Source organism: Canis aureus, chromosome 10, assembly GCF_053574225.1.
Source record: "Canis aureus isolate CA01 chromosome 10, VMU_Caureus_v.1.0, whole genome shotgun sequence".
Classification (NCBI taxonomy): Eukaryota; Metazoa; Chordata; class Mammalia; order Carnivora; family Canidae; genus Canis; species Canis aureus.
The window spans coordinates 47,022,599-47,048,344 of record NC_135620.1 but is presented as its reverse complement, the minus strand read 5'-3'; the positions used below and the strand labels follow the sequence as shown (position 1 = coordinate 47,048,344).

General features: G+C 39.3%; 1 protein-coding gene across 4 annotated transcripts in view; it reads right to left on the bottom strand.

Annotated features, from left to right (window-relative positions):
- TEK (TEK receptor tyrosine kinase) overlaps nucleotides 1-25,746 on the bottom strand; it is a 98,645-nt gene that overhangs the window by 50,550 nt on the left and 22,349 nt on the right. For 2 of the 4 annotated variants that reach the window (XM_077912195.1, XM_077912196.1), the window contains exons 2-3: nucleotides 5,480-5,791; nucleotides 4,824-4,871 (exon numbers count right to left, since the gene is read on the bottom strand). In XM_077912195.1, the coding sequence (XP_077768321.1) occupies nucleotides 4,824-4,871; nucleotides 5,480-5,791 (360 nt within the window). The remainder of the gene's footprint in view (nucleotides 1-4,823; nucleotides 4,872-5,479; nucleotides 5,792-25,746) is intronic. The other 2 variants (XM_077912197.1, XM_077912198.1) reach the window with 1 other exon arrangement.

The following is a 25,746-nucleotide window of genomic DNA, read 5'->3' as shown; positions in this document are numbered from 1 at the left end:
TAAGTGGTTATAGCAGAGTCCTACTGCTATCCAGCCTGTCCCTTCCTGCATGAATGGCTCCAGGTTGACTGTTCTCTGCTGAGTACTAATAAAGGAATCTACAACCTTCATGCTGTACTTGGATGACACAGGAGCCCAGCTTGGACACTATGCAGATTAATGTCATGTGACTTGAATGGATCATAAAAACAATAAGCACCTCTCAATAGTGCTATCAGGCCCTACTTTTTCTAAGCACTTTACACATATTTAATTTTCACAATATCTCCGTCAGATAGGTACTACGATTATCTTAATTTTACAAATGAGAAAATGAAGGTACAGAGGTAAAGTAACTTGTCCAACTACCCAGTAAGTTCATAGGAGAGTTAGGATTTGAACTAAGTTACTTGGCTGTGGAAGCCTTCCATAGGTTATTCAATGTTAGCACTCCAGAGGCTTTAAAGTTCTGGCACCTCATTTATAAATGAGATCGCTAGGGCCTGAATTTGAAGATGGCTTGTTCAAGGTCATTTGGATGGACTAATTGACAGAACTTAACTAAGAATGTGATTTGCGTATTCTGTAAGTGTTGGAGAGGAGAATAGATGGTAGTAACAGTTATAAATAAAGATGTTTCTCAAGATGCAATACAACTGAGTTCAATTTTGGGTGTCTCCTTTAATGATAAAGACTAAGGGTAATAGTGGTGTTCTATGTCCATTATTATTTTGTACAATTTCACAACTGTGCTATAAAGAAGGTAGGTATATCCACTGGCTACCCATGTGGGAGACGGAGTTAAGGGTGACTTTGCTCCTTACCCAAGGCTTCCTGACCGTGAGTCTGTGTGAAAGTTGAGACACAAACTCAAGACACCCACACATTCAACAACACTAGCTCTTCAGACCCTCTTACTCCAGGCCCACTGTCTTAGTTCTCAGTTGCAGCCATTCTCAACCATATGCAGTTCTGCAAATGGACCACGTTATCACTCACGACCAAGTCATAAACTTCCTCCTTCCCTTCCCCCATGTCTAACCACATCCCACTCATCATCAGTCTCCATGTAGATGTCTGTTTCTCTAGGGACCTTACATATCTCCTGTGATCCGGGGTAAGTACCCCAAGGCTGTTCTCCCAACGCCCTGCACAGCTCCATTCCAGGCCCCACACAGTGCAGCTCCCCAGCTAGACTGAACACTCCAAGACCTAAGTTCACATCTGTTTCGAAGGGCAGCACAGGATGTGAGTTAGGGCCTGGCTTCTGGGATCAGTCTGAGGCAACCTGTCCAGGCCCAACAATGGAAACCAGGTGTGTGAATGCACCTAAATTGCAATAGCTGTAAGGCCCATCTCTTAATACAGGGTCGTAACAGTCCTCACCAGACACACATTTCAGTAAAGTCTAACTTATATAGTAATGTATATAAAATTGCTAGGGGAATGTCACGTACCTAAGTTTTCAAGAAATGTTACCATCACCACATCTCCCACATGTGACACAAAAAGAGGCCCTAAGAATACTTGGGGAATGAAAGAATAAATGAATGAATCTGATTTCAAGTTTTCCTATTTTCTTTATGCTTTTAACACATTCATTCACATTATTTAAATACAAATGGCTTGCTCCTCTTTATTAACTTCACAAATCACATTTGGAAGGTTTGATGATCTTAAAGTACAGCTATTTCTCAAATGAAAATAGGAAGGAAATAACCTATGTTTCTTCCAGATGGAACACTCTGAGACAGCAACTTGGCTGTGAAAATGTTTCAAACTTCATTTATACCTCCCTACCCCCAAATGAAATCACCAGTGAGGTCTGAACAAATTGCTTTTGATTTTTTTGCATGATGCCATTGATAAAAAACAGTTTGACCATTTGGCGTGTGAGAGCCAATTTAAGCATGTTTTGGCACATCTCAAATGGATTTTCCACTTCCTCCCCAGATGCACGAGTCAGCAGCAAGCAGGAATACATCGATGTTTATCCTATCCTGCTATGTCCCTGGGCAGGCGCCTCTGAGATCCCATAATGTTTTACTAGGGAATTAATAGTGTCACGAAGACATAGATGCGAAGGTTTTCCTGATTCACCATAAAGGATATTACTTTCCTCCTGCCTTATTTCAGCTACTGGATGATCAGCAAAATAAACAGAATCCGTTCAACAGCCTGAGATGTTGCTATTACAATGCAGGAGAGAAAGCACTACCTATTTTTCTATTTTTATAAATTTCCATAATTATGTTAATGGATGGTATTAATTTTTTCTACAACCGAGTAGAAAAATAGTCTTACTAAAATTATTGCTTATTCCTAGGCATTGTGATGATTATTGAAGATTTACTATGAGCCAAATATATTGGTGGTCTCATTTAGTTCTCAAATGTATGTGGTAAAATTCCTCTCTCTGTTATTTTTTTTTAAGATTTTATTTATTTATTCATGACAGAGAGAGAGAGAGAGGCAGAGACACAGGCAGAGGGAGAAGCAGGCTCCATGCAGGGAGCCCGATGTGGGACTTGATCCCGGGACTCCAGGATCATGCCCTGGGCCGAAGGCAGACTCTAAGACACCCAGGTGTCCCCAAATCTTCATTTAAACACATTCATGAGAATTGGCTTTTTGTACACACCACCTTATTTAAAACTTAAGATACTGTTATTCTCGTTTCACAGATGACGAAAAATGAGACCAACAGATATTAAGTGGCTTACCCAGAGCTGGTAAGTAGTGGAGACAGAATTAAAACTCAGGTGAATAAGAGTCTGAAAGCCATCTTCTCTCCACACTCTCTCACTAGCAAGCCTGCCTTTACCTCATTTAACTGAATTTAAGCTCTCCTTAACCTTCACTGGCCTAGACTTTCAGTTTGAAGCAGTCATTAGAGCTGGTCTTTGACTCCCAAAATTCCAGTTTAATATACTCTCCAGGTTCTTATTTTCACAGTCAAGCACAGGCTCAGGTCAGCCTGAAAAGGGCACAGTGGCACTTCAACATTTCTTTCCTATAAAGCCACTAGGGCACAAATCTCAGATTATCTTCATTCAGAATGTGGAAATGTCAGCAGAAAGGCATAACTCTTTATACAAGTCAAATCCCGAATGACAATGTGAAAAATAATAGAGCTGACTTTTTAGCCATGATAGCTTTGGCACACCTCACATCCCTTTGTTCAAACTCTCTTCCCTCACCGGAGAGCTGCATTCCTGGGAATGTCTGTTGTACACTTTTCCCACTCACCCTAGTGTCATTTAAAGGTGACCATTACAGTTTTGCTAAGAAAACCTTTTCCTTCATTTGTAATGAATAGTGATTTTTATCACTTTTGACTTTAAAATGAGCTTGCTGCTTTCAAATCTTTTAATTACGGACATTAACAAATTCAAAGAAATGTTTTCAGGTGGAACGTAGCTAGGGGCTGACTCTAAACCCTTGTTACCCAAAGTATGGTCCACAGCCCAGAGGTACCTTATCACCTGGGACCTTGTTAGAAGTGCACAATCTCAGGATGCTCCTCAAGCACCTACTGAATCAGAATCTGCATTTTACCAAGACCCACAGGTGATCTATCTATAAGCATGTTCAACTTTGAGAAACACAGATCTAAAAAATGCAGACTCCTATATTAAAAAATTGCCAATCAGAGATATGTGTAGAGGGGTGTTATTTATATGGATCACTTTTGCAATTAAAAATCAGCCTCTGAAGAATTCACAAGGTCATTATCTCCTGAAAAGACACGTTCTCAGGCCACTGTCCCTGTGGCTATGATGACATCAATCTAGAAAGGACCTCTTTGCTATAGGTATGATCAGTCCAGGGAAAAAAAGGGCTGATGCGTGAGTGGCCAGATTATTCCAGCCAGGACAAGGAGAGGTCATATTTGCTGGAATTCTGTGCCTTCCTCCCAGCAAGTAGCACCAAGATACCAGAAATCTACCTGCCTGTCCAGGCCTGGGAGACTTAGGGCAAAATAGAATCATGAAATGATATTCACAATACTGTCTCCTCCAACTGCCATCAATTTGTTGGACTGGCCTAAAGATTTAGCTTAGAACCACTTGTATTTTGGGAAAAAGGCTCCATCACATCACTGCCTTGTGAGGCAGTAGCAAAGAGTAATATGCCCCTTTGTAGAAGCCTCTCAACATTTCCCTTCAAAGTCCTGGTGTTCTGGGAGCTAAGTGTGGTTACTCAACTTATAAAATGAAATCATGGTCTCTTTTCCAAGAATGTTAGCCTGCAAAAAGGGCCCCAATTCTTCATCCCTCCCTGTCTCCATAATCTTTGCCATTTAATTGTGTGATGTCCATCCATTCCAACTTTAGGCTCTGCTATTGGACTTTCTTTGGGCAATAAAATGAGATAGGAATGAAAGCATACAATACTGAGGCTAAGTCTCAAAGAGCCTTGTATGTTTCCCCTGTTCTCTTGCACGTCTGCCATCTCCGTGAGAATACCCGGGTTAGCCTGCGAAGGGATAATAGAGGCATGGAACAGAGCCAGGCTGGCCCAGCCAAGGTCTCCAGTCAGCCAACAACCATGTGTGAGAAAGCCCAGTCAAGGATAGCCGAGTCACCCAATCAGCCCACCTGCCTTACACTCTCAAGTTAGAAATGCTTACTGTCGGGATCCCTGGGTGGCGCAGCGGTTTGGCGCCTGCCTTTGGCCCAGGGCGCGATCCTGGAGACCCGGGATCGAATCCCATGTCAGGCTCCCGATGCATGGAGCCTGCTTCTCCCTCTGCCTGTGTCTCTGCCTCTCTCTCTCTCTCTCTCTCTGTGACTATCATAAGTAAATTAAAAAAAAAAAAAAAAAAAAAAAGAAATGCTTACTGTCGTGTGCCACTATGACGGTTTGCGGTTGCGTGGTACACAGCGTTACTGGAACAACAGATAACCGATAGAGTAAGTAACCGAGTTGAGTTACGGATAGGTGCTTCCCTCTTAAGTTCATAATTTCTACCACATTGTCCCCTGAAAACATTAACTTCTGTTAAGAATACACAGGGGCAAGCAAAATGAAGAATCTAATGAAAAATCATCAAGAAAGCTCAAAACAGCTTATATGTTGGCATGGACAGTTGTCTTCATTGCTATTTTCCTATTACATATTATATATGTAATTATATTATTATATGTTATATTATATTATATATTATAATTATATATTATATATTATATTATTATATATTTATTACATGCATGTAATAAAGGCCATGGAGCTCTTAGTACAATGTATAATATACTTCATTCCATCTCATGACCTAGGCAGGCGTCTAGTGAAGGGGTCGAATGTGAGCCAGGTGGCCAGGCTCTTTTATCCCGGATACTGTGACCTAGAGACAGCGACGCTGGAAAAGCTCAGACACGGTCTCCCAGCCCCACACCCACACGGTCCATGCCCGGTCTCTGACTGAGCAGCTGCCGAAGCGGGGGCTGTGTGGGAGTCTCAGTGGGCCTCTCGTGCCCCCGACTAGGGGGCATATTACCTTGCTGGCGCATCTTCATGGTCCGGATCCTTATTGCTTCTCCTCGAACTCGTCCTTCACAGAAATAGGCACCGTTGATTTTACTAGCCTTTTCTCTCTTCCAAACGACTTTTTTAGCCCATTCTCTGGTCACATCTTGAGTAACTTCCAGGGGATCCTGGTGCTGGTTCATTAAGGCTTCAAAGTCCCTTCCTATAGTGATGGGCTCGTGTGGACGCCACCCAGAGGCGATGCAGGTGAGGGATGTTTCCGCATCAGACACCAGAGGTAGGGAATTGATCAAGATCAGGTCCATGGCACTGTCCACCATTCCTAAAAAAGAAAGAAGGTGTGCAATCTATGAGGAAGGTTATTAACATGGCCCGGCAGGTAACTGGTGCTTATAAAGCTCTGGCTAAAAATAGCTTGTGAGGGACACCTGGGTGGCTCAGCGGTTAAGTGCCTGCCTTTGGCCCAGGGTGGGATCCTGGAGTCCCAGATCAAATCCCACATCGGGCTCCCTGCAGGGAGCCTGCTTCTTTCTCTGCCTATGTCTCTGCCTCTCTCTCATGAATAAATACATAAAGTCTAATAAACAAACAAACAAACAAACCTTGTGAGCAGTCCTTCAAAATGCTACTCTTCCATGGGACAAGATCCAAAACTCTACCATGGCATCACCCAGACACTACTAACCACTCCTGCCCCACTGCTCACCGTAGCGGCCATGGACTATCAGCTATTCTTCATCCCCAAAACGAAGCTGTGCATTATATCTCTACCCACTACAGTGTCTGTGACATTAGTTAGGTATTCAGCAATGCTTGCTGAGTTGAGATAAAGTCATAATAATAGCATTACTGTCATTAATTATTAATAATTATCATTAATTATTAAAAGTTAACAATAATGTGGTAATGCCACAATAAAGTATTCTCAAGAAATTTATCAACTATATACACTGTATGCTAACTTTAGAGACTGTCATCGTTATCAAAGAATTCCCCAAGAGAGGGACTGAGTGACGTCCACATTTCCTTCTGAGCTTCATTTGCCTCCTCTTCAAAATGAGGCTAACAAGGGTGCCTGGGTGGCTCAATTGGTTAAGTGTTTGCTTTCTGCTCAAGTCATCATCCTGGGGTCCTGGAATCCAGCCCCATGTCCAGTTCTCTGCTCAGCAGGAGAGTCTGTTTCTCCCTCCCCCTGCCCCTGCTCTTCCTCTTCTTCTTACTCACTCTGTCTCTCAAATAAATAAATCTTTTAAAAAATAAAGTTATTTTTAAAAAATGGGGCTAACAAGACTCATCTTGGAGGATTCTTATAAAGATTAAATGAGATAAAGTACATAACTTAACTAAGCACTATGTCAACTATATAAGATCTATAATGATCATTATTTCTGTTCTTTATTCTGTTTCCTGAACATGTAGGCCCAAACCTCAACCCTCCCCAAATGTAGACTCTTTTTTTTTTTTAAGAAAAAAATATTTATTTACAAGTATCTAAATACTTATTTATTCATGAGACACACACAGAGAGAGAGAGAGGCAGAGACACAGGCAGAGGGAGGAGAAGCAGGCTCCATGTAGAGAGCCTGATGCGGGACTTGATCCTGGGAATATGGCATCAGGCCCTGAGCCAAAGGCAGACACTCAACTGCTGAGCCACCCAGGTATCCCAACCCTCCCCTAATGTAAAAACAAAATCCTATCTGGCCTTTAAAAGTTATTCCATAAATGATGAAGCACATTTTAGAAAAGGAAATCCTTTCTTTTCACGTTCTCTTCCTTCCTTCCCTCCCTCCCTCCCGTCTTCTCTTCTGATTTCTAAGATGAACAAATGAAATCTGTGCCTATTCTCTGCTCTTGTTGAGTATGAATACTAGGGATGGAGGATATTCTTTCTCCAGTAATGGTTGAGCCCCACATCTACATACAATGACTAGGGTACTAGACAGGTCAAGCATAATGGGTGATAAAGACCAACTGAAGTCTCAGAGACCTTTGTGAAGATGTAAAGTGATTCAAGTAAACTCCATGTTACTTCATTTAATACCCATTAAGTTCTGCCAACAACCTGTGAAGCATGCACCATTATCATATTTCAATATGAAAAAAATGAAGGCTCAAAAGATTGAGTAGCTGATTCTATCTTCCACAGCTACTGAAGTCCTAGCTGGAATTCAAACTCCCATAGGTCTTTCAGTTCCTTAGTTACATCACCATGCCCTTTTCCTCCTCAAAGATTTTGTGCATGCTGACCTCTGTGCCTGACTCCTCTTCCCACATGGCTAACTTGTGCTCATTCTTTGAGTCTCAGTCTAAATACCTTTCTCATAGATGGTGTCCCTACCTACTTGATCTAGACTATCTATACACTCTCATCCCATTATCCTCTAATTCAGTCTTCTGTTTGTTTCCTTCATAAATATTACTACAATCTGTGGCTATTTTATTTACTCTCTCTTCTCTTGGATGGCAAGTTCCACTAAGACAAGGATTAAAGCTGTTTTTACATTGACATATATAGGAATATCTGCCTAGCCTCCACATTTAAAAGACTTAATAAATATTTGTTGGATGGATGTGTGGGCAAATTTTATTCCAGATCTGCTTGATTCAAGTTTACCATTCCCACTTCTAGAATAATGAGGTTAAAAGTGAAAGTGTTCTTCTGAATCTAAACTGAACTCCTTGCCATATTTAGAAGGCTGTTCTGAGAATTGCTGAGTTTAAAAAGGAAAAAAAAAATAAATGTTATGGTCTTTATAAAATGTCATAGAAAGGTGCTCGTTGGTTGCTGAGTATTTAGGATTGACTGGTATTCATTTACCATATCTTTTTTGAGTCAAGCATTATGCCTGCCATGAAGTCCTCGTACATTTTTTTTAAAGGCAACTGCCAGTGTTGGATGTGTGCCGTGATGTTTTGAGAATGATCTATTAGGAGTTAGGTTTCTATCCGGTTAATTAAGAAGAATGTCAAAGTCAAGTCAATGTAAATGGGAATGTAAACTCAATACATAAGATTGAGAGAGAAAAATCTTGCCTTGAATCGGTTTCCAAACCTGATCCTGAAGCATCTATCTTGTTTCAAGCCTCAGTGGTAACTTTAAGATCTCTAGAGAACAGACAGGGGTTGGGATAAGAAAAATGTTGTAAGAGAGAAATAAACTAGGAAATCTAGCCGTGGAATTACAGCCTCCAAAAATAACACTGGAGTCCAACTCCCCTTCCACATGTATATCCAGCTGTGCCTCTGAGTGAACACCACCTAGTCTCCCGCACTCACTCATTCCAGGCATGTTCCCAGAAAGAGTCATCAGAGGAAGGAAACACTGTAATTCTTTCAGCTCCAGTTCAATCCAGCCTCATTTCTAGGACCAGTTGAGTGACTTGCCAAAACCAAGGGATCTGCTCTGAACTCACTGAATTATACTGGCACTGGATGTGGTTTATTTAATGACTTTAGGAAATAATAGGAAAAGCAGTTGATTTGAAGACAGACACACTTCATTTGTAAATTGTTTCTGCGTATGGATCTGGTTTCTTTCTCCTTTTGTTCCTCCCAGTTCTCTCCCTTTACTTTTAATGACAGAAAGGGAAATCGTATACTTCCGAGGGTCCAGATTTGACTATACTTTCCTTCCCTTACTCAGCATGCCTGCTACAGGAAACCCTCTCCCATCAGTGAGTTGTCTGTCCTATGTAATGCCATTTACAATGAAGTATTAGAAAGATTTTGTATGTGAGCTTTGGAGATGAGAAGAAATACCTATCAGATTCCTGGGATGCCTCTTAAAAATCATCTACCTAGTTTTCCTAAAGCAAGAGTATGTATTTGTACTTGTCTGTACATGCCTAAGGAAATTCTGGATCTTTGGACCAATAGGGAATGTGATACCATTCCACAATGCTGGGGGGAAAACATGGGGTAAACAAACAAACAAAAAGATCCCCACAAAAACCTTTGAAAACAGGGAGAAGGATAGCTACACATTGCCTTTCAAAGAGACTAAAGGAGCGGAGGGCCTAATGCAATGGCTATAGATGTGGCTGTCCCTTCTTGAAAGAGTTCAGCCAGGCAGCCGGAGGGGGGGGGTGCGGCGGCGGGTGTTCAGTGGTTTAGCACCACCTTCGGCCCAGGGCGTGATCCTGGAGACCCGGGATAGAGTCCCACTCAGGTTCCCTGCAGGGAGCCTGCTTCTCCCTCCGCCTGTGTCTCTGCCTCTCTCTCCTCTCTGTGTTTCTCATGTTTCTCATGAATAAATAAATAAAATCTTTTTTTTTTTTTTTTTTTTTTTTTTTAAGGAAGAGTTCAGCCACTGACACTGTGAAAGGTATGGCTGCAGTTGCATAGCTGGTGCCAGAGAGGAATCTGCTACTGGGGATGTTTTCCTCAGAAAAACTGCCAGAAGACAGACCTCTCATCTGGGCTCACACCAATATCAGTTCCTGTGTCTAACACCTTTTCCTACATTATAGTGCTGTCTTCTTTAAGTCCCACTGGGAACTGGTGTGGGGTTATTCTGTCTCAAGCATGATCTGAAGGACTCCAGTTAAATCCAGTAGCTAGTTCATTATAAGACTAAATTTGCTATATGAGTAAGGAAGATGCATATTGAGTTTCATACATCTTTTATGCTTTGGGATTGGTACTATTTTTCCTTAGCAAAGACTTGGCAAACACTTCTCAATATTTGCCTAAACTGTGTCTTATTTGTAAGGAAATGCTTTCCCATCACGACAAGGCATTTGCCAAATTAACAAATGATTGTCCATCACAGTTGAAGCATAATATCCTAAAACGTTTTGTTCACTCTGTTATTTGTTATCTAATCTTTCATAGTAACATTATTAAATGGCATTGTGGTACACTCAAAATGTTTATTGAATTTATATTTTCTTATATTCAATATTTCTCTGAAAAATGACTCATTAAGACAAAAATACTTTTCTTTAAAAATAATCATAGACGTAGCTAGATTGTACTATGCTAAGCAAAATTAGTTAGAGAAAGACAAATACCATATGATTTCACTCATATGTGGAATTTAAGAAACAAAACAGATGAATGTAGGGGAAGGGGAAAAAAGGGAAGCAAACTATAAGAGACTCTTAACTATAGAGAATAAACTGAGGATTAATGGAAGGTAAGTGGGTGGGGTTTGGGGTAAATGGGTGACGGGCATTAAGGAGGGTACATGATATGATGAGCACTGTGTGTTATACTACATGTTAGCAAATTGAATTTAATTTAAAGAAACTGTTAAATTAAAAAAAGAAAGTGAGGGGAGACCACTTGTGATCAGCACTGGATGTTAAGTGTTATGTTAAGTGATGAACCACTAAATTCTACTCCCGAAACCAGTATCACTCTATATGTTAACTAACTAGAATTTAAATACAAACTTGAAACAAGCAAACAAAAATAGTCATGGAAAAATAGACATATAAATCAATGAAACAGAACAGAAAGCCCAGAAATAAACCCACAATTATATGGTCAATTAATGTCAATTAATCTTCAACAAAGGAAATAAGAATATACAATGGGAAAAAGTCTCTTAAACAAATAGTGTTGGGAAAACTGGACAGCTATATTCATGAATGAAACTGAACCACTTTCTTACACCATACACAAAAAGAAATTCAAAATGAATTAAGGACCTAAAATGTGAGACCTTGGATAAAAATCCAAGAAGAGAGCATAGGCAGTAATTTCCCTGATGTTAGCCATAATAGCAACTTTTTAGATATGTCTGCTGGAGCAAGGGAAACAAAAGCAAAAGTAAACTATTGGGACTATATTAAAATAAAAAGCTCTCCACAACAATGCAAACAACCAACAAACTAAGAGACAATCTACTGAATGGGAAGAGATATTTGCAAATGACATATCCAAAAAGAGTTAGTATCCAAATGTATACCAAGAACTTCTAAAATTCAACACCAATAATAATAATAATCCAATTTAAAAGTGGGCAGAAGACATAAACAGACATTTCTCCAAAGAAGACATCCAGATAGCCAACAGACGTGTGAAAAGATGCTCAATATCACTCATCATCAGGGAAATGCAAAGCAAAACCACTATGAGATACTACCTTACACCTGTCAGAATGGCTAAAATCAAAAACTCAAGAAACAACAAGTGTTGGTGAGAATATGGAAAAAAGGAACACTTGTGCATTGCCGGTGGGAATGCAAACTGGTGTAGTCATTGTGGAAGACAATACAGAGGTTATTAATTTAAAAAAGAACTATCCTGATTCAATAATTGCACTACTGGGTATTTATGCTAAGAACACCAAAGCACAAATTTAAAGGAATACATGCACTTTGATGTTTATAGCAGAATTATTTACAATAGCCCAATTATAGAAGCACCATATATATATAAAATAATAGTCACAAAAAAGAATGAAATCTTGCCATTTACAACAACGTGGATGGATATAGAGTATTGTGGTAAGTAAATAAGCCAGTCAGAGAAAGACAAATATCATATGGTTTCACTCTATGTGGAATTTAAGAAACAAAACAAATGAATAAAGGTGGGGGAGGGGAAAAGACAATCCAAAAAACTGTCTCTTCACTATAGGGAACAAACAGGTTGTTACCAGAGGGGAGGTAGGTGGGGGGGGGATGGGTGAAATAGTGTAAAGGGGATTTTTTTTTTTAAGATTTATTTATTTATTTGAGAGAAAGGGAGAAAGAGGATGTGGGAGCAGGAGGAGTGGCAGAGGGAGAGGGAGAGAGAGGATGTGAAGCAGACTCCTTGCAGAGTGCACAACCTGGCACCAGGCTCAATCTCACAACTCTGAGATCATGACCTGAGCTGAAATCAAGAATCAGAAGCTTAATCTGGGTGGCACTGAGCCACCCAGATGTCCTAAGAGTACACTTATCTTGATGCACACTGAGCAATATATGGAATTGCTGAATCACTATATTGTACACCTGAAATTAATATAACACTGTATGCTAACTACACTGTAATTAAAATTTGAAAAATAAAGGGGCACCTGGCTAGCTCAGTGGTTGAGCATCTGCCTTTGGCTCAGGTCATGATCCCAGGGTCCTAGGATTGAGTCTCATGTCAAGCTCTCCACGGGGAGCCTACTTCTCCCTCTACCTATGTCTTTGCCTCTGTCTCTCTCAGGAAAAAAAAAATCTTTAAAATTTGTTTTCAAAAATAAAAACATTTAAAAAATTATTATAGAAAGATTGTAGACCTAAATCAACACTCATATAACAAAACTTGATTTAGAAATTAGAGACCAAGCCATTTTTTCAAACTATATTTCAAGTAATTCTCATTTTCTTTTTTTTTTTTTTTTTTAAAGATTTATTTATTCATGAGAGACACAGGGAGAGAGAGAGAGAGGCAGAGATATAGGCAGAGGGAGAAGCAGGGGGCCCGATGCGAGACTGGATCCCGGGCCCTGGGATCATGCCCTGGCTGAAGGCAGACGCTCAACTGCTGAGCCACCCAGGTGTCCCTATTTCTCATTTTCTAAAATGTTGCTCCAGAAGTTTCTGAACATGAGAGACTCTTAACTCTGGGAAACGAACAAGGGGTAGTGGAAGGGGAGGAAAGTGGGGGGATAGGGTAACTGGGTGACGGGCACTAAGGGGGGCACTTGACGGGATAAGCACTGGGTGTTATGCTATATGTTGGCAAATCGAATTCCAATAAAAAGATATACGTAAAAACAAACAAACAAAAACCAGAAGTTTCTGAGACTGGTGGAGATGAAATTAATACATACATGCTCTCAAGAAGCCATTCAATTTTTATCTGTTTTTTACATTTACACTTCACATGAGCCTTCATTTAGAAAAAAAAATGATTTTGCTTAAATAAAAACATATAAAACTTCAAAGATCATCACTTTAAACTACTTTTCTTTTTACAAATGAAAAAAAATGAGAGGCTAACTATGATTATCAGTGAAAATACATTCCAATGCAATACAACATGCTTATTCCAATTAGCCTGCTGTCCCTCTCTTCCCACATTCGAGCTCAGGACTGCTGCAGATAGTGAAGTTCTGATAACCCAGCTCCCTGATCTTCAAAGCGCTGGCAGGCTAAACAGAAAAAGCAGGTTAAATTATTGCATACCGAGGGCATTTCTGTATGCTTCTTATCACCTTAGATTGTAGTATTGGTAAAGTTTCACTGATACGTGTTTGGAGTAAGATATCATGTCTTCAGAACAACTGTCTGAATGATTTCTTGGAAGTTTACTATTAACCATATTTAAAACCTTTCCAAGGTGTTCTTGGATGTCTCACCTTTGTAACAGCAGTAGAGATCTTAAACTTCCAAATATTTAAAATGTCAACAAACACCAACTTAGCCAAAGCATTTCTGGAATGAGGGGATTGGCAAAGAGCCAAAGAAGCCAAGACAACCCCCAAGCTATCCTGGATTTTTGGTGGAATCATTTGGGTTTTAGTTAATGTTTTTTTTATGCTGTCCAGAAAAGGAAAACTATCTATAGTTTAAAAACCTCTCACGAAGATATTTACATGTCCATATCTATTAAACAAATTTCCTGAGTGTCAGGGATTTTGTTCTCCATCGTGGAGATACGTCAATGAATAAAACAGTGATCTCAACCCTCACGTAGTTTACAGGCAAACGTGAAAGACAGAGGTGGGAAACTAAGCACATAAATAAATACAACACTGGAACCATGATAAATACTATGAGAAAGAAGTACAAGTTACTGGGGGGGGGGGGGGGGGGTAGCATAATGGCAAACTTAATCAGACTTGGCTGAAGTTGGAGGAGGATTTGTGAATCAGGTAAAGCTCCCTCAGGAAGGGCCATTTAGCCTGAAGGAGAGTTGGGCTTACTTAGGTAAAGCAAAAGGGTTATGAGAAGACAGAACAGTTTTCCCCAAAAGAGTAACTAAGAAGCAGGGTTTTAAGAATGAGTAAGTGCTCAATAGGATTCACTTCTAGAATATTCTTTCTTAAATCTATCCTAAAGTTGGCATTAGTTTCTTTTTATTGGATCTTAAGAACTACTAGAGCCATTTCTATCAGTCCATGTTAAAGTATTTTTAGTATCTTCTCTGCTTTCTTACCTCCTCCAAAGATATCCAGTTCCCAGGCATGCTTCCAACACTTTAATCTCCTTTTGTCCTCCATGATCCTTTTATGTATGTAGTAAGCCTCTGAGCAATAACATTATTCTCAAGGTCCCTTCCAAGAAGGCATTGGGCAATTAACGAGAAGATACCAAAACGCACAAGACTGGAAATAACTAAAGGAAGTTGCTAACTTTTTTTATTGTTTAATTGGGAGTTTGGAGTTAGACAAGGACATCCTTGATGTGACTAGGCTGTGCCTCTCTAACAACAAACTGTTCTCACCCAGGAGCTGTGCCAAACCAGTATGCCCAAAGGGCATGCCTGTTTCCCATCCCCATCTATCAGCCAAATAGGGTTCTTGTCTGTCTCCCAGAGGAAGTGGCATCCTCTCTCCACCTTAGAACACCAGAAATTTTCCATCTAGAATAAGTAAGACATATTCTAGTTAGAATTAACATCAATCAGTTGGCAGGAAATTTATTATTTCCAGGGCACAGTGAGACTTCACTAAATTATCAAGCATGTACACTTACTTACAAACTTGTTCCATAAGGTGGAGGTGGAGGTAGCATGGATGATACCATCAAATCAAGGCTTGTTTAAACTGAAGGGGACTTGAGAGTTTGCCTGGTGCAAGCCTCACAATGCATAAAGGGTAAACTGAGGCCTATAGAAAAGACACTGGTTGGTGGTCACATGAAAGGCAATGGTAAAGCGGTCCTCAAGTGCTGAGTCTCTCCAGGGCCCTTTCTGTCAGAAGGGATAGGAGTGTAAATGGACAGATCTTTAATGTGAGGGAATTTGGGATGTTTATAAATCTGGCAGGATGGACCTAGAGAATCCTGGAGCTTAGTAGAAACTGGGACAAGGGAAGAAGGACATTGAGGAGAGGCAGCCAAAAATCTGGAAAGGGTACAGGACAGAGAAATTGGGAACCCCCAGAAATGAAGTTTGCCTGCCTTTCAAATTCCCCCAAGCTTTGCAATGCCACCTTACAATCTTTCCTGTCCAGGTCACCCCAAGAGAAGACTACTGTCTAATTGGACCATGCTCTTTTGGTATCTGGAAATGTATTGGGTGTGAGAGGAATCCACATTTGGTGCCAGGCCACCTATTCTTTCTGGGCTCTTTTCCTGATTCAATCACCTGCCAAGTTCCCCTCTGCCCTCATGCTATCCAAAGCAGTGTATATCTACTTCTACAATCAAGTATCTATATCCCCCAAGACGGAATTAAGCAAAATTCTTTGACTCCTCAGTGCCCTGGTCTGCAGGACATGCTCGCAATATCTACAGTAATTATAAAGTTACATAAAAGCTAACCCTAATTCATCACTTACTATATGTCAGGTGCTGCTTCAAGTGTTTTACATATAATAATCATCATAGCAACCCTATAGAGTAGGCACCGTAACTATCTTTGTTTTACAGAAAAGGAAACTAAAGCAAAAGTAGGTTAAGTACTTGGTCATTGTCACACAGGTAATTAGTGGTAGAACTGAGATTCAAATTTAAGCCTCCTGGCTTCAAAACTCATTAGCAATTATACTATACTCCTATTAACATCATTTCACATAAAAAATGTATCTTTCAACAATTCAGTGACAAGAGTCTGGTCTTTTCAAGAAACAGTACTGGAACAATTGGATACGAATATGCAAAAATAACTGAACCCTGAACAAAACCCTCCAACCTTAAAACAAAAATTTACTGAAAAGGAAACCTATAAAATGTAAAAACATAAAAAGTTGGGGATATGGAAGAAAAATCTTCATAATGTTAGGGTTAGGCTGTGAGTTGTTAGCTATGGCACCAAAAGTGTGATCCATAAGGACAAAAACAGACAAATTAGATTTTATCAACATTTAAAACTTTGGTCTAAAAAAAAAAAGAAAAATAAATAAAACTTTGGTCTGTAAACAACAGCGTTAAAATAAGAAGACAAACTACAGACTGGGAGAGGATATTCGCAAATCACATATCTGACAAACAACTTGTGTCTAGAAGGTATTAAAAAAATTCTCAAAACTTAACAGTCAGAAAACAATTCATTTTTTTCAATGAGCAAAGCACTTGAGACATTTCACCAAAGAAGACATATGGATGGCAAAAAAGCATACAGAAAGATGTCCCATTGCATTAGCCATCAGGGAAATGCTAATTAAAACTATGATGAGCAGGATGCCTGGGTGGCTCAGTGATTAAGCGTTAGCCTTCTGCTCAGGTCGTGATCCTGGGGTCCTGGGATGGAGTCCCTCACTGAGCTCCCCCATAGGGAGCCTGCTTCTCCCTCTGCCGGGGTCTCTGTGTCTCTCATGAATAAATAAATAAAATCTTTTTTAAAAAGGCTATGATGAGATACTACTATACACCTATTAGAATGGCTAAAAACAAAACAACCTACACTAAGTGCTGGCTGGAATGCACAACAACTGTACCTCTCATTTTGTCACTGGTTGTCACGTAAAATGAATGGGCCGATTGCTGTGAAAATGCTTCAACATTTTTTTTTTTACAAAGTCAAACTTACATTTATCATATCACCCAGCAATGCTACTCCCGGTATTTAGCCTAGAGAAACGAAGACTTTTGTTTATGCAAGGACTGTTTATAGCACTTCCATTTATTTATAATCACTCAAAACTGGAAATATCCAAATGACCCTTAGTACATAAATGCATCAACATCCATACAAAGGAATACTACTCAACAACACAAAGACCAAACTGCTGATACTTGCAACAAAATGGCATTATCCTGAGTAAAATAAGGCAGCATCAGCAGGCTACATGCTGTATGATTGCATTTATATGACATTTTCGAAAAGAAGTCTTTTAAGGATGAAGAGCAGATGAGTGGTTGCCAGGGACTAGAAGATGGAGAGATGTGACTCCACAGGGGCAATACAGTAAGCCTTCTGGGGTGATGGATGGTTCTGTATTCTGATTGTGGTGGCAGGTGCACAAATCTCTAAAACATTAAAACTCATAGGACTGTACAGAGTCAATTATACTGTATATTAATTTTTAAAATTATAATAAAAATGTATCTTCCATAATTACTGGTAAAAATATGCAAAGAGATTGCCTGGTGCACAGATCTTCATCACAGTCTATGGCCACAAGTTGGAAACAACACAAAATTCATGAACAGGAGCATGGCTAAATACATGATGGTTCTTACATATAATGGAAGATTAGAAATTTGCATGGCGTTCTGTCTCTGATACTTTAAGAAAACAAGATGTAAAAAATAAAAATAAAGAGAAGGAAAAAAGAAAGGACACAGAACAATATGTATGATCTCATTTTTGCCAAACAGAGAGAAAAGCCTAGAACTCATACACCAATTTAATAACAGTAGTACTCTGGATAATGAAATTGCCAGGCTTAGAAATCAAGGGCGGGGTGAGGAAGAAGATAGATGTTCACTTACTGCTTCACGTACGTACTGTTGTATTTCTTTTGTAACTTTAAAATATTTTTATTTACAGAAAAGCACACAATCAATTCAATGGTGGTGTTCTAATAAATAACGGACATGTCTGTTTCCATCCTTAGACCGTGAGCTCCCTCAAGAACTACTTTTTGTTCATCGTCAACTCTCCAGCATCAAGCACTATGTTTGACAGACCATGTATATTCTTAATATGTTTAAGTTGAAGGAAGAATTGTAAATGAAAGTAATACATCTTAAATCCAGGTGATTATTTTGTGAATTACTAATTACCTAGCACAATCAATAGGATAGTGGAGTAGTTAAAAGCTTTGGTCTTGAAATTTTGTCTCATTTTATTCAATTGTAAAATGGGAGAAAAACATCTAAATCACTGACTTCTGTGTCAAGTACTATGTGCAGGAGCCTGGCACAAAGCCAGCTTGACCACGTGAATCTGTATCAAACCATGGTCTGTGTTAGCCTCACCGGAAGGTTGGTTTTTGGTGGGTTTTTTTGGTGTTTTTTTGTTTTTTTTTGGTGTTTTTTTTTTTTAAGTCATCTTGGAACTAAGGCACTTAAGGAGGAAGAACTACTAATGGCTTTGTGTCCTGCTGTGTGCCTACCCTCCCACACACTTTAAACCCCAGGAGCAGGAAACAGGCCGATCCTGAGCTAATGAAGATTCCCTTTGTTTCCTTCAAAAGTACTTTGATTCTTGTTCCCCTTCTTACGGGACTGACCGTAACAGGAAGCCAATTCTCTGCACATGCAAGTGATTCTAGAAAAGCCATCTCACAACCAGCTTGGTGACATGGTGGCAGCCTTGGAGGTGGGGGCGCTTGAAGGTAACATAAGCTCTAAGCCATAGCAAAGGCTCTCTGGGCCTTTGCTAACTGACCCCTCAGGGAAACCACTCACCTAACCTGATGGCTGCCGCCCTCCCCACCACCATATATATGTGCCTGGGCCAGAAAACCATCTCTGACATTTTATTCATTGTCTTTAAAAATGGGTCTGTGCATTGTCCACTGAAAATACAGTTCCCATACTTTGCTTCTCTTTACTCTTAAACAGGACAGAAGCTCTGCTGTCTGAAGCATCGCTCCCTCTAGCTCACCAAGGGGTTATGATCTTAACTCATAGTAGAAGAGGGCTCAGGGACCCTCTCACCTCTATCGTTTAGTTTAGAAATTCCTTTACGACAATTCTGAAATCTGCTGTCTCCTGGGCCTTATGCGAATTATTTCTGTGAATGGAAGTCACCTATTTCTGGAAGTAAAGCAACTTGTCTGGTCACATCCCCTTCCCTCTATTTTAAAAAAATCTTTTGCATTAGTAAATTACAGACACATTTGCCAGGTAGAACAGCAACTAAACTTGTCAGTTTTCCTCTATCAAACTGCAGGCCTGAATGTCTCAAGAGGTGCTAGTCTGTGTGTCCTCCCTTAAGAGAAGGTTCTTGAGGAACCCTGGGTATCACAGTTAATGTAGTCCCTTCGGACCCATGCCAGGCCCCACATTTATTCCAGTGACAATGACGTCATTTTAAACACGTCAGCAGCTCTTCTTGAGGGCTAATCTTTGGAATCTCTTCTCATGAGCTATACTCTGTGCCTGTTTCACCCTCCTCCAGTGCTTTTATGTCCACATTCAACCAGCTAATTCTTGCTTAGCCTTTGAGGCTTGGCTAATGCTCTCATATAGCCTGGGGAGCCTCCCAGGTGCCACAGGGCAGGGGCTATGTTTTAGGGACTGCACAGATGTGGTGCCAAATAGATATGGCAGTATGAGAAGCTGTGATCCTATATATCACAGCTGCTGGGCAGTTTATCAGTGTAATGGTTTAGGAGAACGATTCCTTTATCTTCCCAATTAGACAATGTGGGATGTACTTAGACTGTTTTGGCAGCAAGGAGACAGAGGCTGTCTGTGCAGTCACTTGAGGGAAAGCCATCCCAAACCATGAAAGCCAGAGAAGCAATTCCATTAAATGTTTGAGTCACATACTCTGGGCATAGATAGGTCCATTTTTTTTTTTTTTTGATAGGTCCATTTTTAAGTCAAATGTAATACACAAATTCAAAGAGCATAGTGTAGGAGTCTCACCCACTAGGGCCAGGCTGTTCCTCAGTTCTATTTTGACAAGATGTGCCCCTCACCAGCCACTCTCCTACCTCCTCCACCCAGCTCTGGGTCCATGGAGGCCACCTGTGTTCCACTGGGTTCAGCTAGTAGGGAGCCCCAGAAGGAGACAGGAGGGTGGAAGGAGTGTGTGGTGTTTTCCCAGTTCCCCTTGTGCTGAGCCATCTACAGAAGCCACAGTTCTGGTAGATAGTCCCATCTGACTCTGTCTGGGTTCTGTAGCTGTTCCTACCACTTTTGCCCTCAGGTCTATGCTCATTTCAAACAACTCTCATTTTTCAGTCAAGTCCATTATGTAAACACAATTTTGTGCTAATGTCTGATAACCAAAACAGATAAAACCATGCTTCCTGTGGCTTGGCAGGGAGATCAGAGCCCAGCATTGTACCTACTCCCCCAACCTTGAAGCAGTCCCTCAGGCACCTCCCTACAGATATTTGTTTAAGTAGCACCATTTGCAAATCAGTATTAACAAGTATTTGCTAGTTCTGTGTTTCGATAGCATTGTGTCAATTACACGTAAACTAAAATTGTTAGTAATACAATAGCTTCCACTTATCAAGTACTTACTGTCATTCAGAACTTTAAATGCATTGTTTTACATAATTCTCACAACCCTATCAGTCATTTACATCTCAATCTATCACTGGTGAGGAAAGTGATTGTGAAGAACCAAGTGAGGTCATGAGATCTTAAATGTAAAACACCTGTAACAGAATTAATATTTTGGCCCAAGAAGTTCTCTCTGTGTACTGCTTCGGTAGCCATATACCTTAGTACTCAGTCACCCCAGCAGAGGTATGGGAGTACTCTGTGTGTAACACTGAGAATCCAAAATAGCAGGTTTCCCCTGGATCTCATTTCCCATTCACCCTCCTTGCCAAAACTCAGCAAGTGGCTGTGGCCTTAGCCCAGAGATTATGGCCTGACCGCTGCTACGGAAGACCCTATTTCCGTGTTCATAGTGATCTCATCGACTCCCAAGGCTTCAGTTATCACTTGTTCCAAATCTGGGTCTCCAGTTCTAACCTCTCCCCAGCTACAAACACAGGTTATGAAAATGCCTATGGACATCTAGACTAGATAGGCATCTCAAATGTAATAGGACTACAATGAACTCAGCATCTTTTCTTGCCTTTACCTTCCCTCTCTTAAGCCTCCTCTTTCTTAACACAGATGCCTAAAAACTCTGTGTTCTTGTTGACAACTTTCTTTCCCTCACTGTTTATAGCCAATCACCATGTTCTGTGCATTCTAGCTCTGCTCTGTCCCTCACATTCAACTCTTTCCACGCCTTCATTCTTCTTCACTTGAACTACTGCAGAATTAAAGTACCATTGGTCTTTGTAGCTCCAGGTTCTGCAGCCTTTCCTCTCTGGCCACTGCTGACAGTGTTCCTTCTGCTAAGGATGCCCTTCCTTACCTATATTTATCTGCTCAAGTCCAATCCCTCCTGAGACTCAGCTCAAATCTCAATGGTAATAACAATTTGTCTTCCATCTTGCTCATTTCAAGAAATAAAGTTCAGATGTGCAGACTGCCATAATTGAAAATTCATGTGAAGTTATAGATAATTAACATCATGAAATAGAAATAGATTCTCTTAATACTGAAGTCTGGATCTCAGATTTATTTTTGTTTTAATTATTTTATGTTTTTCATGATGGTAGGTGTACTCTTTAATCCTTATCACCTATTTTCCCCCATCCTCCCACCCACTTCCCTTCTGGGAACCATCAGTTTGTTCTCTATACTTAAGAGTCTATTTGGGGTGCCTGGGTGGTTCAGTTGGTTAAGCATTCAACTCTTGGTTTTGGCTCAGGTCATGCTCGTAGAGTCAAGAGATTAACCCCCATAATGGGCTCTGTGCTCAGCAGAGAGTCTGCTTGAGATTCTCTCCCTCTCCCCTCCCCTGCTCATGTCTTTCTCTCTCTCCCTTTCTCTCTCTCCTTCTCTCTAAAATAAATAGGTAAATCTTTTTTTTTTAAGAGTCTGTTTCTTGGTTTCTTTCTTTTCTCCTATGCTTATTTGTTTTGTTTCTTAAATTCCACATGAGTGAAATCATATGGTATTTGTCTTTCTCTGACTCATTTTGCTTAGCAGAATACACTCTAGCTCCATCTATGTTGTTGCAAATGGCAAGATTTAATTCCTTTTGATGATTGAGTAATATTCCATTGTACATATATACCACCTCTTTATCCATTCATCTATCAATATACATTTGGGCTGGGGATCTCAGATTTAAAGTGTCATTTGACTTGAACCTTCAGTGTAGCCTCTCTTAACTTTCCACTAGAGGAAAGAAATAAAGAATTGTAGCTACAGTGATCAGCCTATTATCAGCATCTAATAACCACAAAGGCCAATAAAATTGGACTGAAAAATATATTTGTTCTTATTATTAAGATACTTTTATTTTTTGTGTGTGCCTTAGTATTTTATTAGTTTTTTAATACCATCACTCATATAAACAATCCTTGCTTCTCAAATGGATTTCCTTTAAACAAGAAAAAATTGATCATTGCAATGTTTTAAAAGAAGCTTAACAGTTTAAATATTTATAATCCCGGTTTGGGTTGAATTGGTCTTTTTTGTTTGTTTGTTTGTTTGTTTAATGGATTCTTATAATTTTATTTTTTTATAAATTTATTTTTTATTGGTGTTCAATTTGCCAACATATAGAATAACACTCAGTGCTCATACCATCAAGTGCCCCCCCTCAGTGCCCGTCACAAGTATCTCTTAAAATTGAAAATGTGTAACTTGATTTCAAATTCCATATTAAGTAAGCAAAGATTTAGAAAGGAGAGGAAAGGAAAAGTTCAAAAGTGCTGAGTTCCTCATTGACATATGGATGTTCAAGATGTGGTTTCACTATTTACTATTTTAAATAGAAAACTATAGGTTAAGGAAGGTTTTTGAGAAACTTTAGAGTTACCACTAATAAAAAAAAAACAGGATGTATATATCAAAATGACTAGAGAAAGTTCAGAAGTGCTGAGTTCCTCATTGACATGTGGATGTTCAAGATGTGGTTTCACTATTTACTATTTTAAATAGAGAAGTATAGGTTAAGGAAGGTTTTTGACACTTTAGAGTTACCACTAATAAAAAAAAAACAGGATGTATGTATCAAAATGACTAGAGAAGATAAATGTAAACAAAATGTAAGTCAAATAAGCAAAGAACAGAAAAAAAAAAAAAAACCTAAAAGGAAACATCAGGGAAGTATAAAAGACAGAAACATAAAACAGGATGTCAGAAATCAAGATTGAACATATTATGATTTAAAGGTAATTGTTTACAATCACCTATAGACAAATACTCTCAGAAAAATTAAATATTCCTAGATGATGCTTATTATAGGAGACTCTTAAAATTACACAATCTTAACAACAAAGAGATGGGCAAAGAATTTATCAAGAAATGGCAAGAATAAAAAATAAAAAAGAAAACAAAGGTAATAATATTAGTTTCAGACAAAGGAAAATTCAAGATACAAGGCATGAAATGGAACAACGTCTCTTTTAGGTTGATAGAAAATAATGTCCACAATGAAAACGTAGTGGTTATGAACTGTTATGCTCTAAATCATACAGAATCAAATATATAAAGAAAAATAGGTAAAAGCAAAAAGAATATGAGTAAAGTGCAGTAGTTTTGGGAGACAGCATCACATCTCTCTCAAATTTTGACTGATGGAGTAGTCTAAAAATCAAACATACAATTATATAACTCTATACCATAAAACAAGGAATTCAGCTTCATTTTCCCCCCAATCATCCGAATAGTATTTAACAAAATTGAGTACACCATGGAGTAACACAGTTAATAAGATCAGTACGTAAGGTAAAATTGTATATAGACAAAATTTCTCTTGACAATCTTTAACTCCTCCATAAAAGGTAATGTAGAAATACATCATTAATCCACAAATGTAACATGTAGGTTTTCTTCCAGCACTGGAACAGATCACTGCTGCTCTAGGTAAGAACCTCATAAAAGGGGCTGGCTAGTATTCAGGAACCAGGTGGCACAAAAAATATGTATGCCCACATACAGTGGTCACAATCAGAGCATGGGAAGCAGTCAAAGACCAAGCTCAGGGGAAGCAAAGGGCAAGTTAAATTGCCTGCACTGTTTTATATTTGTATATTGCTTAGACCAAACGTACATAGTTGGATTTCCGTAATTTAAATTTGGTTTTAGCTTAGAGGTAATGTTCAAATTATTTAACAACTGGGCCAACCAAATTAAAATACACATTCATCTGAGTGCCAGAAAAGGTCCGCAAAGACTCTGACAGGCCAGCTATTAGCTTTGTAGTTGCTGGATGGTTGGGAAGTCTATAGGGACCTAGGCAGCCAAGGTGGCAGGATAGGGGCCAATCAGGAAGAGCAAGAAGCATTTACTAGATGGCACAGAATTATTTCACTCTTTTAACAATTGGTACAGAGGAACCAGTACAAAACAGTGAAATAGCAATCCTCCGTAACTTGTGCTGCACACGCGCGCGCACACACACACACACACACACACACACGCTCAACTTAATGAAGTCTAACAAAGAGAAACTACTGATGCAATATTCCCCAAACACAAGATAATGATCCTATACACACACAATAAATATAGTTTAACAATGTATCAGTAAACAAGAAAAGACAGCCCAACTCTTAAAAAGCATAAAGCAGTCTTCTAAATACTTCTCAGAAAAGACCATCACTGGGCACCTGGGTGATTCAGTAGATTAAGCGTCTGCCTTTGGCTCAGATGATGGTCCCCAGGTCCTGGGATCAAGTCCTACATTGGACTCCTTGCTCTTTCAGAGACAAGTGATAGGTTTAAATACTTTGCTTATTAACGAACATAAAAAACTCAGAACTCTACTCAGGAAACATTCCTAAAAGAACAAATAAAACTTAAGAAAGGCAGGGATAGGGGCTCCTGGGTTGCTCAGTCGGTTGAGTGTCTAACTCTTGATTTTGGCTCAGGTCATGATCTCAGGGTTATCAGATCCAGCCCCATGTGGACTCCACGCTGAGTGTGGTGCCTGCTTAAGATCCTCTATCTATACCCTTCCCCCTACTTGTATTCACCCTCAATAAACAAACAAATAAATAAAATAAAAATTGAAAAAAATAAGAAAGGTAGGGAGAAAGTAAAAAATAAGCCTAAATACAGATATTAATAAACTTAAAAAATAGAAAAATAAGAATTCTAAGAGCTGGTTTTTAGTGTGGTTAGAATCTAGAAAAGCAAGTCTCTGAAATCCACTTAGAAACTAAAGTTGACAATAAAACAAGAGGTAAAATAGCTTGTGAAAAGATACTTTAAATCATAAGAAAATCCCATGTATAATTCTCAACTAAAAAATTGGAAAAATATATATTCAGTGGTTTTATAAGGGAATATAAACTCCTAAAGTTAAAATTAAAAAATACAAAGCTGAATTAGCTCATCAAAAATTCACAGGGCCAATCAATTTTGCTGATAAGTTTATGTAATACAAAAATATGTTTTTTAAAATAGAAATCTACCAATTCTTTTAAAGTAGTATAATCTGTTATCTAACCTCAAATTAATAGCTGACAAATGA